We start from the raw sequence: 14,270 nt of genomic DNA, 5'->3' as shown, positions 1-14,270 counted from the left end.
TGGCTATATGCTAACGGTGGAGTTTTTTGTTGCCTTTTACACCCACCATAACTTAAAATGTATATGGTATACATACAATATAAATATATATATTTATATATATATATATATATATATTTATATTTATATTGTATGTATACCATATACATTTTAAGTTATGGTAGGTATACCATTAACATTTTATATATATATGTATATATATACAGTGTTCGACAATTAATGATAACTACGCGCCTGTGGCGAGTGGATTTAGGCAGCTGGCGAGCCGTGCTGCGGCTCTAAGAATTCCCCTGCTCGCGCCAATTTATTTTTTTTAATAAATAAATAATCCACCTCCCTGATTGGTGTGATGCGGGGAAAAGGGCCGGCTGGCAGGCCTGGATGAACATGAGGGCCACCTCCCTTCCAATCAATACCCACCCAGTGTGTGTGTCAGTGTGTCTGTGTCAGTCTGTGTGTGTGTGTGTGTCTGTGTCTGTCTGTGTGTCTGTGTGTGTGTGTTTGTGTTTGATTATGTGTGTGTCTGTGAGTCAGTGTCTGTGTGTCACCCTCTCCCTGTGTAGCCCTCTCTCTCGCCCTCTCTCTCTCTCTCTCTCTCTCTCACCCTGTCACCCTGTCACCCTCACCCTCTCTCTTACCCTATAACCCTCACCCTCTCTCTTACCCTGTCACCCTCACCCTCTCTCACTCACCCTGTCGCCCTCACCCTCTCTCTCTTACCCTGTCACCCTCTCTCACTTACCCTGTCGCCCTCACCCTCTCTCGTACCCTGTCGCTCTCACCCTGTCGCCCTCTCTCTCTCTCTCACCCTGTCGCCCTCTCTCTCTCTCTCTCTCACCCTGTCGCCCTCACCCTCTTTCTCTCACCCTGTCGCCCTCTCTCCCTCTCCCTGTCGCCCTCACCCTCTCTCTCTCTCCCTGTCATGCTCTCTCATTCTCTCTCTCTCTGTGTGTGTCTCTCTCTGTGTGTGTGTCTCTCTCTGTGTGTGTCTCTCTCTCTCTCTGTGTGTCTCTCTCTCTGTGTGTCTCTCTCTGTGTGTGTCTCTCTCTCTCTCTCTCTGTGTGTGTGTCTCTCTCTCTGTGTGTCTCTCTCTGTGTGTGTCTCTCTCTCTCTCTGTGTGTCTCTCTCTCTGTGTGTGTGTGTGTGTGTGTGTGTGTGTGTGTGTGTGTGTGTGTGTGTGTGTGTGTGTGTGTGTGTGTGTGTGTGTGTGTGTGTGTGTGTGTCTCTCTCTCTCTCTCTGTGTGTCTGTGTGTGTCTCTCTCTCTGTGTGTCTGTGTGTGTGTGTCTCTCTGTGTGTCTGTGTGTGTCTCTCTCTCTGTGTGTGTCTGTGTGTCTCTCTCTGTGTGTGTCTCTCTGTGTGTGTGTGTGTGTGTGTGTGTGTCTCTCTCTGTGTGTCTCTCTCTGTGTGTCTCTCTCTGTGTGTCTCTCACCCACACTCTCTCTCTCTCACACTCTGGATCTCTTATTTATCCTATATATCTTAACTGCCCTATACTACACCGAAATAACCTATACTGCTTTCTTCCAGATCTGACTCAAGCTTCACACAGAAGACATCGGAACCCCCCCTAACCCAGAAGACAGGTAGGGAACACATCCCCTCCAATGTATAACATTGCGGGAATGAGGGTACCTGGACATTGAGGGACTGCGGATCAGGTAAGATCCCAGGCGGGATTGCTGCTTTAGATATTGTGAAGCGGGGACGTCCAGACACTGGTTAAGGGGTTCAGGAAACTAGTCATTCACACCTGGCTTTTATTTCTAGATCACACACACACACACACACACACACACACAACAAGGACTAATTGTAGTATAATGTAATACAATAAATACATTTATGTCAAAAACGAATGTTGTTCTGACTAGGAATTTATTAAATGTATTTTATTTATATATTTTACTTTAAAGCGGGGTTGGGGGCTGGACTAGAGGCGTGGTTGGGGGTGGGACTAGGTGGAGAGTAGATTTTTTGGTTGGGCGAGTAGATTTTTGGGTGATTTGTCAAACACATATATATATATATATATATATATATATATATACATATATATATATATATATATATATATATAAACCATACAATACCGTTTGAAGCACGAGGAGACAGCACTCTGGTAAGTTTGATCACAAGTTTTTGTATTGAAAAAGACACATAAACCAACGCCAGTTTATGTGTCTTTTTCAATACAAAAACTTGTGATCAAACTTACCAGAGTGCTGTCTCCTGATCTCGTGCTTCAAACGGTATCGTATGGTTTATTATTGCTTTATGGGACAAGCACCCAATTTTTTCTACTTGCAAGTGGAGTGCCGGCTGCTTCTGTGGATTATATATATATATATATATATATATATATATATATATATATATATATATATATATATATATATATATCCAAACAAGAATGACCTAGGCGCAAGTAAAAACAAGAAGAAGACAAACATAGGGTAATACGTTCAAACAATTGGTCTATTCGATGGTAAGATATGCACTTACAACAGGTAGAATAAAATCAGGCCTTGTATCCACTTTGGGATCAGGAACGATGAATGATGATCCAGGACAGCCAGCAACAGCTCATCTACAGGAACCGTATCCTCGTGTGCAGTGTCACATATGAGAGGAGAAGTGGGACATATACATAGTGTAACACAGTTTATTATAAAATTAATAAAAAGACAATAAAGTAAAATACTCACACTTTGTGAGTTTGGGTAAAAGCATTTGAGAATTTGGAGCTTCTCACACTCATCAGGGGTAAGTATCCGTGGACTTATACACAGCTCCAGTAGACTCTTAACACAATGTCCTTAGAACCACATGTAATGTTACTGTCTAACTTCCAGGGGTATGGAGTCTTTTGTTTAGTCACTTCCACAAATGCTCAAATGCTTTTACCCAAACTCACAAAGTGTGCGTATTTTACTTTATTGTCTTTTTATTAATTTTATAATAAACTGTGTTACACTATGTATATGTCCCACTTCTCTTCTCATATGTGACACTGCACACGAGGATACGGTTCCTGTAGATGAGCTGTTGCTGGCTGTCCTGGATCATCATTCATCGTTCCTGATCCCAGAGTGGATACAAGGCCTGATTTTATTCTACCTGTTGTAAGTGCATATCTTACCATCGAATAGACCAATTGTTTGAACGTATTACCCTATGTTTGTCTTCTTCTTGTTTTTACTTGCGCCTAGGTCATTCTTGTTTGGATTTTCCTTTATACCAGCCCGTGGAGCGGTAGACCTTTTGGCTGCAGACTTAATCAGGGAAAGCTAGATTGTGAGGTAGTATACCCTCCTATATATGTGGTTAAATATCATTATTTATCTAATTGTGATTGCGCTTATTGTAGTTTTCCATTTTTATATATATACTAGCTGAGAGACCCGGCGTTGCCCGGGATGTAAATGCGTAATAGGTCGTATTATTTATAAATGGTGGAACAATAGGTGACTATTTGTTGGAAAGGTTGGATAATAATGTTGAAAAGAAAGATGGAAGAAAATGTAATACGATGTTGTATAAAAATGGTTTATTGTAAACACACCACAGTACAATGTATATTTTGGTGACATAAGTGATGTGAAAATGTGAGGCGTGTGTCCTGCTAGGGTGTGAGCGTGTGTGAGGCGGCGGGTGGGTAGTGAGTGCTGGCTGTGAGTCGGGGTCCTGCTAGGGTGTGAGGCGAAGGGGGGGGGTGGTGACAGGAGGTGAAGGGGGGGTGAAGGGAGGAAGGGGGAGGTGGAGGAGAGGAAGGGGGAAGAGGGAGGTGGGGGAGGAGGGGAAGGGGGAGGGGGGGAGGGGGGGGAAAGGGTGAAGGGGGGGGAAAGGGTGAAGGGGGGGAGGTAAGGGTGAAGGGGGGAGGGGTGAAGGGGGTAAAGGTGGGGGAGGGGGAAAGGTGGGGGAGGAGGGAAAGGGGGGAAAGAGGGGTGGAGGGGGGGAAGAGGGGAGGTGGAGGAGGGGAAGTGAGGAGGGTAAGGGGGGAAGTGAGGAGGGTAAGGGGGGAGGTGAGGAGGGTAAGGGGGGAGGTGGAGGAGGGGAAGGGGGGAGGTGTAGGAAGGGAAGGGGGGAGGTGGAGGAGGGGAAGGGGGGAGATGGAGGAGGGGAAGGGGGAGATGGAGGAGGGGAAGGGGGGAGGTGGTGGGAAGGGGGGAAGTGGTGGGAAGGGGGGAGGAGGGGGGAGGTGGGAAGGGGGGGAGGTGGTGGGAAGGGGGAGAGGTGGTGGGAAGGGGGGGAAGGTGTTGCTGCCGCTCCCCCGCTGACTGTAACGGCGCCGGGGGGGGGTGGAGGGGAAGTGAGTGAGGGGAGGTGATCACTCCGCTCCCCCGCTGAGTGTAGCGGCGCCGGGGGGGGGTGGAGGGGAAGTGAGTGAGGGGAGGTGATCACTCCGCTCCCCCGCTGAGTGTAGCAGCGCCGGGGGGGTGGAGGGGAAGTGAGTGAGGGGAGGTGATCACTCCGCTCCCCCGCTGAGTGTAGCGGCGCCGGGGGGGGGGGTGGAGGGGAAGTGAGTGAGGGGAGGTGATCACTCCGCTCCCCCGCTGAGTGTAGCGGCGCCGGGGGGGTGGAGGGGAAGTGAGTGAGGGGAGGTGATCACTCCGCTCCCCCGCTGACTGTAGCGGCGCCGGGGGGGTGGAGGGGAAGTGAGTGAGGAGAGGTGAAGGGGGGTGAGGGGACGTGAAGACCGCTCACTCACCCGTCCGGCCGCTCCCAAGTGGAGGGGGGGGGGTGAAAGCGCGGGAAACAGGGAGAGGCGGAGGAAGAGGCGGAGCCTCCGGGACCGGTGGGGAAGAGAGCGGGAGATGATGTGCTGCTAACACTGTGAGCCCCGCTAATGTATGTAACACCGCGTGTGTGTGTGTGTGTGTGTGTGTGTGTGTGTGTGTGTGTGTGTGTGTGTGTGTGACACTGTGTGTGTGACACTGTGTGTGTGACACTGTGTGTGTTTTTTTTTTTTTTTTTGTGGACCTTTGGCCCGTCACTCCGCCTCAGGCCAATGAGAGGTGTGAGTGTGTGAGGCCAATGAGAGGTGTGCGGGGGCGGGCGGCCCAAGGGACCAATGAGATTGCCGCTAGGGACACCGGACATCCAGGCAGGCAGGCAAACATACAGTGCTTTCACTAATATAGTATAAAGATATATATATATATGCAAAAACAGCTTAAGCCTATAGGGAACCATGTTAAAAATGGTTTTTGAAGCAAAAAGTGACACTGTGTGCTCATTTGCATGTCATTTCCCAGAATCCCTTGCTGCAGTGGAAGTGCTGTATGCTGGGTGATAATGGGGAAAGGCGGGGTTGCAGACCTGCCTAAGACATGCAGATGAGCATACAGTTGTATTTGCATATTTGCTTTCCTGTGGAGGGTTTTTGTCACTTTTTTTACTCACCATAACTTAACTCAGTATTATGGTATATATATATATATATATATATATATATAAAAATAGATAAATATATATATATATATATATATATATATATATATATATATATATATATAGTGAGAGAGAAAAACAGGCCCTAAAAAAGCACTCTAGTTTGTTTGAATGTACAAATCACAAAATGTTTATTTATATATTGTCACAGAACAAAGCTTAAAACAAAGCACAGAAATAAGTTAAAATAAAGCATGGATCCCCTGTTCATTACAAAGCTTGTCACTTCCTCCAAACATATTCCCTCCTGAGGAAAACGTCACAGTTGACTAAAATGATATACCAAAGTACCTGACAAGGTGAATATGCTGTAACAACCAACAGACTGAATAACCGTGGCTATGGCTACGTGATCATAAGCAGAAGATCAGAACATACTACTATCCCCTACAATCTAGGGTTTGTCTGTCATGACAAAAAACGGGCCGCCCGTTTTTTGCCCTCAAACACAATATGCCCTGAAAGTGAATTCATTACACCTGTGGCACTGAGGTACACTATTTGCTACAGCCTGAGGATAAGCTTTTTGCCACTACCACACATTGGACACACCAGGCAGGTATTCATGTAATTACTGATTATTTTGGAGGAGTATGAGTGCACCCACAATAAGACTTTTTTATTGGCTGATAACCTGTGACCATCATTGACTCATACAAACTTACCCTTAGCATACAGCTGTTTGTACTTTGCATAAATTGTGTTAGTCTGATTTTTGCCAGGTGATCACATCCACTAGCCCAATTAGGTTCCCTTTTTAAACTTGCATGTCACCCTGCTTACATCACCACTCCCAGTAGAAGGCTCTGGCCGAAACGCGTAGGAGCAGGTTTTGCAGGCAGGATCCCCTGGTTTGTCCCCCCTCTGGGTCACGTTACCATACTTTGAGCATTCTTTCTTGTCCCCTCCGTTCATCAACCCATTTTTTGTACCTGACCATAGGTGATGTATTACCTTGATGTTACAGGCATGAATGTGCTTTTTAGGCTTTAAACTGTGTATCATTGCTGTTACTTACATGCTATATTTTTTGTCATGACAGACAAACCCTAGATTGTAGGGGATAGTAGTATGTTCTGATCTTCTGCTTATGATCACGTAGCCATAGCCACGGTTATTCAGTCTGTTGGTTGTTACAGCATATTCACCTTGTCAGGTACTTTGGTATATCATTTTAGTCAACTGTGACGTTTTCCTCAGGAGGGAATATGTTTGGAGGAAGTGACAAGCTTTGTAATGAACAGGGGATCCATGCTTTATTTTAACTTATTTCTGTGCTTTGTTTTAAGCTTTGTTCTGTGACAATATATAAATAAACATTTTGTGATTTGTACATTCAAACAAACTAGAGTGCTTTTTTAGGGCCTGTTTTTCTCTCTCACCCTATTTATTTGCCCTTATAGCACCATCGACATATCACTGTATATTGGATTAACCCAGTGTCGGTATTTAGTTGTATCTACCTCTTTTGTGGATGCGGGGTCTCTCCTTTTTCTCTTGTATATATATATATATATATATATATATATATATATATATATATATATATATATATATATATATATATATATATATATAAAGAGTGTTCGACAATCCTACTATACGCCCGGGGCGAGTGGATTTAACCTCCGGGCGAGTAAATATTGGCCCAAGCAGCACACGTGTTTTTTTTTAAATTTCCCTGCTCGCGCTGAAATTTTCCCTGCTCGCGCTGAAAAAAAAAAAAAACTCCACCTACCTGACAGCTGATTGGCGCGCGCTCCCAGGCTTTGTGGGCGCCCGGCCAGGCTCTATATGAGCCCGCCCCCAACGAGTGGCCATTCTTTCTGGCCGGAGATCTGTTGGAGAGTAAGTACTCTCCAATCCTCCATCTTGCGGCCCCTCTGCTCTTTCCCTGCAAGCCAAGGTGTTCCCCGTTACTTCCCGCTTCCCGCGCGGGGCAGATGGTAGTGGGGGTGTTCCTCCCTTCTCTCCCTGGTCCCGGCTTCCCGAGCGGGGCAGGAGATGGTAGTGGGGGTGTTCCCCCCTTCTCTCCCTGGTCCCGGCTTCCAGCGCGGGGCAGGAGATGGTAGTGGGGGTGTTCCCCCTTCTCTGCCAGGTCCCCGCTTACCCCGGCTTCCCGCCGATCCCCGCGTGGGGCGGGAGATGGTAGCGGGGGTGTTCCCCCCTTACCCCCTTGGTCTCCGCTTCCCCACGGTCCCGTGGCTGCCCGCGCAGGGCGGGAGATGCTCGCGGGGGGCGAGCGGGGCAGTGGTGGTGGTGTTTGATCGCGCGGCCTTTCCTCTCTTCTTCCCAGTGTGTGTGTGTGTGTGTGTGTGTGTGTGTGTGTGTGTGTGTGTGTGTGCACATGGGAGAATGTGTGTGTGTGCATGGGAGAGTGTGCCTCCAACCCACCCTGCCGCCTCCCCAAAGATTACACTAAGCCCAGCTATCTTCATGACGGTGCAGCCGCCGCATGAGGTGTGGGGGGGGATGCCGATCTGCCCGCCCGACCACTAGCTTCATGCCGTGCGGGACATGCCGGCGAGGGGAGCAGGGCAGTGGTGGCCACGGCGGAGCTGACTGTCGCCTGGGGCGCCCGCTGGGGGACACCTTGCCACGTGCCTCCCACCCACCCTGCCACCTCCCCACCTCCCCAAAGCTTCCACTACGCCCGAGTGAGGTATGGGGGGGGGGGGGGAAATGCCGGCCTGCCCAGCCTTTCTCAGTTAGGATTTTAGCCCATCCATTCCCCAATAACTTATTAGGATAAGGGGGGGGTGGTGACTTATAAGAGAACCTCATTGCTTTGTCCTTGAATTCTTCCCCCCCCCCCTTTTTTTTTTAATCCCAAGGAATAAAAAATAAAAAGGCAGGTTATAATTAAAAATATAAAGAGGGTCTTTTGGGGGGGGGGGGGACCCGCGAGGAAGGGGGCCCGCCAGATGGGAGGTGCCAAAGGGGTGGTGCTCCCGGCCGCATACACTATTAAATAAAACACTGTTTGCTTGATTGTAACAATTTTTATGCTCTCTACAGTTATTCCTAATGTATTTGTCCCATTCTACACCCAGTCAGTCAGTAACCCAGTCAGTCAGTCACCCACCCAGTCTGTCACCCAGTCAGTCAGTAACCCAGTCAGTCACCCACCCAGTCAGTCACCCACCCAGTCAGTCACCCACCCAGTCAGTCACCCACCCAGTCAGTCACTCACCCAGTCAGTCACTCAGTCACTCACCCAGTCAGTCACTCACTCACCCACTCACTCAGTCAGTAACCCAGTCAGTCACCCACTCACCCTGTCACTCACCCAGTCAGTCACTCACCCATTCAGTCACTCAGTCACTCACTCACCCAGTCAGTCAGTCAGTAACCCAGTCACCCACTCACCCTGTCACTCACCCAGTCAGTCACTCACCCAGTCAGTCACCCAGTCACTCACTCACCCAGTCACTCAGTCAGTCACTCAGTCAGTCAGTCACCCACCCAGTCAGTCACCCACCCAGTCACTCACTCACCCTGTCACTCACCCAGTCAGTCAGTCACCCAGTCAGTCAGTCAGTCACCCAGTCATTCACTCACCCAGTCACTCACTCACCCAGTCACTCACTCACCCAGTCACTCACTCAGTCACTCAGTCCATCAGTCACCCACCCAGTCAGTCACCCACCCAGTCAGTCACTCACCCACCCAGTCACTCACCCAGTCAGTCACTCACCCAGTCAGTCACTCTCCCAGTCAGTCACTCTCCCAGTCAGTCACTCACCCAGTCAGTCACTCAGTCACTCACCCAGTCACTCACCCAGTCACCCAGTCAGTCAGTCACCCTGTCACTCAGTCAGTCACTTACCCAGTCACTCATTCAGTCACTCACCCAGTCAGTCAGTAACCCAGTCAGTCACCCACTCACCCAGTCACTCACTCACCCCGTCACTCTCCCAGTCAGTCAGTCACCCAGCCAGTCACCCAGTCAGTCAGTCACCCAGTCACTCACTCACCCAGTCACTCACTCACCCTGTCACTCACCCAGTCACTCACTTACCCAGTCACTCACTCACCCAGTCACTCACTCACCCAGTCACTCACTCACCCAGTCACTCACTCAGTCACTCACTCACCCAGTCAGTCAGTAACCCAGTCAGTCACTCACCCATTCAGTCACCCACTCACCGTCACTCACCCAGTCAGTCACTCACCCAGTCAGTCACTCACCCAGTCAGTCACCCAGTCAGTCACCCAGTCAAACAATTAGTCAGCGGTCTACACATAATAATGTATTGAGGTTTTAAAATGCATGTAGAGCAAGCATTGTTTTCACTGGAGAAATTGGGACATACGGTAGGTGAGGTAGAGAAAACATTTCTAGACAATACATCTATGTCTGGAAAATTTCAAGAAGTTGAATTATCTGACCTACCGCAGGGAAAATTGGAGTATGAACAAGACAGAAATGCATTAATTAAAGCAGGCATAAAATGTTAAAATGAAAGATTTTTGGACAATCGCTGCAAAGTATATAGTGCCTGTTCCATTTTTGATACGGTTTCGTGGCCGTCTGGTAGTGATCTAATACATTATGGTGATTCTGAGATGAAGGTGCTCACTAGTCACTTTCATCATTTGAAATCTGAAGATCCCCTAGCAAATGTTACAGAAGCTATTCTTTCTGAATGGTATGAAATTAAAGTTTTATGTAAGCATTTCAAGCTAGAGGATATTCTGAAATCAACACAATCACAAAAGGACAGGTTTCCGTTATTCAGTAAGTTGCTTTCTATTATTGCAGTCCTTCCCACATCAACAGCATCATGCGAAAGGGGTTTCAGCGTCATGAATTCAATTAAATCCAAAAAAAGATCTTTTACTAGAGACTTCAAGTTTAGTTGATCTCTTGACAATATCAATTAATGGACCACCAATTGATTTGTTCCAACCAGACTGTGCCATTGATAACTGGTATTTTTCAAGCACAATGCGTCATGTGAAGGGCCATGCACGTAGCGCAACTTAATTTACGCTGACTGTACAAAAATAATTCCACTTCTTTCTGTTTCTGTATAAATAAAATAAACTTATGTCAAAAACTAATCTTATTAGTTCTTACTAAGAATTTATTACATTTGCAATGGGACGGGGCTAGGGGCGTGGCTATGGGTGAGTAGATTTTTTGGGTGATTTGTCGAACACTGTATATATATATATATATATATATATATATATATATATGTCTGTGTATATCAAATATATTCATATTTCAAAGAAGGTGTACATGTACAGTACACAAATTGAACATATATTGAATCAACGCTGTTGGGTGACATGATACTGCAGGCACACAACTAATGATTTTGTTTCTGATTTCCCAGTTACAGATTTTGTTTCTGTTTTTGAGTTAAACTATGTTTTTTTAAAAATGCACAAATATAATAATGGGTATTGGAAAATAGAACAGGGATATTTCATATGTTGCGTAGTCATATCAATACTTTAGTATTGTGCTGTTTAGCTCCAGTGCCAAATGGTTGTATTCTTGTCCTTCAATCACTAACTCTGGCTAATTATTCTTTGAGGAGTTTGACAGGTACCGGTACATTGCATGAGAAACATGATCAGGCAGGATTGTTGAAATAATAACTTTACCTTTATTTGATAAATTATGGATTGCAAATGTCTGTCATCTTCAAACATTGTACGTAAGCTTGGACCATCCCCACAAGTCTTCACTTCAAGTTTTTTGTTAATAGTAGGTTGTGTAAAAGCATTAAAGTATGGATCCGGCACAAGGTTAGCTAGAGACAAAACAGTTTCTTGAAATTGATGAACCACTTCTGCAATACCATCCTAAAAAAAGAGAGTAACGTAATCAAAAAATGCACACATGCATATATCTTCATTATAGTCTATATACAAGATCAGAATGGTTTACTATATATGAGCTAATCAATTAAGGAAAACAATACTATATTTTAAATAGATACAGTAGGCAATATGAGACAGAGTTCATTACATTGTTTCTCTTAGATTTAAAAGGAATGGAAAGGATATGTTTTGCGATAAGAGGCTGTTTTACCAAATGAAAAAATCTTTATGCTACTGATGATTGGTAAAATATATTGTGCTTGTAGGTAAAAATGTACAAAGAAAGGAAACAATTCCATGGAAAACAAACCTGGAAATCATCCACCGATGGCTCAAACCAAAGAGACTGGATATCAAGAACTACCTCGGTGAGAAACATTGGTATTGGCTCCTCTTCAATCTGTCCTCCAGCTACAGGCACCCCAGGAAATGGGGGCACCAATGATGCCTATTCAAGTACAAGAAAAACAAATGTCAAACTATTTATCTAATGGCAAATACTACTGCTACATATAGTAGCAGGGGCAACATATAAATCTCCCTTCATTAGTACCATGTTGTCTTCATAGTGATGCAATCTTATTTCTGCTAGTGTCTAGGCTAAACACATCACACTATCACTCTAGTTTCATACATCTGACACCTTGCATAGCAGACAGGTTTACTCCTACCAAAATCTGGTATTTCATTTGACACACAAGACAGAGAAATTAATTAGAAGAAGACAACGACATTGATACATTACATTATAATATCTCAATTAAGTATCCCTAATTTGCTCTACTTCCCCAATCACTTACTCACACATGCTAGGCAATATTGGAGCAAAGTAGTATAACACATTTACTCTAAGAGACACATATATCCAAACTCCAAAAATTGCCAATTGTTCCTTAACATTACAGTAAGTGGGCTTTATGAAAGTCTTTCAGCTGGAAAAGTGGGGTATACTGTACAATAATGAAAAAAATGTCATTAAAAGTTCTTCACATAACCCATCCTTATCACAACATGTGCCAAATAGGTCAAGAGATCTCAGATAAATTGATAATGATGCATTTTTCAAAGTGAGCCTCCATATCAATTAAGGCTATGTCCATTGATTCCTCGATGAGGTTACATTGCCCCCAGAGTTACCTGATACAAAGAGTTTACAGTACCTTGTCTGTTGCTTCTTCTTTTTGCTCAGAGTTCCAGGACTGTATGACCGCAATAGACGGTGCACACTTCAACTTATCCACCAGATAGGTCAACAAAGAAGTAACGGAATTCACTGCCAGGATATGCATAGTGTTCACTATCAGATAGTCAGCTAAACGAACAAAGCTTAATAAAAGATACCGTTCATTAGTTCATTATGTAACTGTGTCATTATTAAAGTTACCACCAAGTTACACTATCTGGTCCTATGAGCTAAAGTGTAAAACATTTTACTTTTAAGAAACTTATGTCAGCTATGTACTGTATGATGTGACAGGTATTATTTCCCATTGGAAAATAAAATAATGGATATGTCCAATTTAATATGCAAGAAAAAATATAATGCTCTACTCAGGTTATTAATGAGTGCTAACCTTAAATGGGAAAATACCTGTAGCATGTCAAAAGGAAGGTTTTATAGCCCACAAGCCAGCCCAATTCAAAATAAATTATTATACTATTAAATAATAATGTAATAATTGTTTTCTAATTGAATTCATTTTTTCATCAGTATAAAAAAACAAGGCAATATATGTACATACAGCTCAACCCCGTTATAGCACGATATGCTACAGCGCGGATCCGATTATAACGCGGTGTGAGTGTGGCAACCGATTTGATTTAAAAACAGCTCCATTGGTTTTTTTTTTAAACATTCAATGCTTTGTTGCTAACGGACACACAAACACACACACAAATCGAACCCAGGACCTTTCATATGCTGGTACCAATTCTCTACCTTTACACCACAGGATTGGTGTGACAAAACAGACTCTATAAATATAGTATACATTTTATCATTTATAAATTATACCATATCATACAGGAATCAACCCCAGGACCTTTCATATGCCATTACCAATTCTCTACCTCTACTGATGTCATAGACTCTAAAAACAAACTTAACATACACAGTCCATTGCAATGTGCTGTAGAGGTTAAGTATATTTATAGAGTCTGTTTTGGCACACCAATTCCTGTGGTGTAGAGGTAGAGAATTGGTACCAGCATATGAAATGTCCTGGGTTCGACTTCTGCATGTGTATTATATAAAATGTATTAATGTTCAATTCCCACATGGTGTAGGTATGTGTATGTGTCTGTTAGCAATAAAGCATTGAATGTTTAAAAAAAAAAATTCCCACATGGTGTAGGGGGTAGTGTTTTGTGTAATGTGACCCTCTCAAAAGGCACACGTGGATACAGCCCTATGAAGCAAGCAGCAAGCAGGGAGAGGAGAGAGCAATCCCAGTTATAATGCGGGCTCATTCTGTAGACCCCGAGGACCACGTTATAATGGGGTTCAGCTGTATTAATTCATCTCTCAGTTAAAATACAGGTAATAGAAAATAAAAATTCATAAACCCATGTTATAAAGAATTTCTCTTGAAGGAACTGGGTATTCATGTTCAGGACATAAAGTTCAGCCAATGCAAATAATACATTCTTCAGAGCTCTATACAAATATATGTTAAGCACTAGTGTTATAACGAGTAAAGAACATAATATCCTCAGATAATTTTATGCCAGCTAAGTTTTAGTTGAGGTATAGTTTACCAGCAGAGGTTTTCAACCTTTTTTGGTTAAGGAACTCTATAATAATATTGTGAAATTCTGCGGAACCTCAACTCTCTCTAATAGCGCGTCTGAGATCAGATGCATTGTAAGGAACCCCAACCCTCTCTAATAGCGCGTCTGAGATCAGATGCATTGTAATGAACCTCAACCCTCTCTAATAGCGCGTCTGAGATCTGATGTATTGTAAGGAATCCCAAGCCTC

General features: G+C 44.4%; 1 protein-coding gene across 4 annotated transcripts in view; it reads right to left on the bottom strand.

Moving 5' to 3' along the window:
• DNAH6 (dynein axonemal heavy chain 6) overlaps window positions 1-14,270 on the bottom strand; it is a 448,872-nt gene that overhangs the window by 359,197 nt on the left and 75,405 nt on the right. For all 4 annotated transcript variants that reach the window (XM_075607019.1, XM_075606995.1, XM_075607010.1 and 1 more), the window contains 3 exons: window positions 12,451-12,616; window positions 11,601-11,738; window positions 11,072-11,272 (listed from right to left, as the gene is read on the bottom strand). In XM_075607019.1, the coding sequence (XP_075463134.1) occupies window positions 11,072-11,272; window positions 11,601-11,738; window positions 12,451-12,616 (505 nt within the window). The remainder of the gene's footprint in view (window positions 1-11,071; window positions 11,273-11,600; window positions 11,739-12,450; window positions 12,617-14,270) is intronic.

Source organism: Ascaphus truei, chromosome 1 (assembly GCF_040206685.1).
Source record: "Ascaphus truei isolate aAscTru1 chromosome 1, aAscTru1.hap1, whole genome shotgun sequence".
NCBI classification, from domain to species: domain Eukaryota; kingdom Metazoa; phylum Chordata; class Amphibia; order Anura; family Ascaphidae; genus Ascaphus; species Ascaphus truei.
Note: the sequence above shows the minus strand (reverse complement) of the source record. Positions and strands in the feature narration are given on the sequence as shown.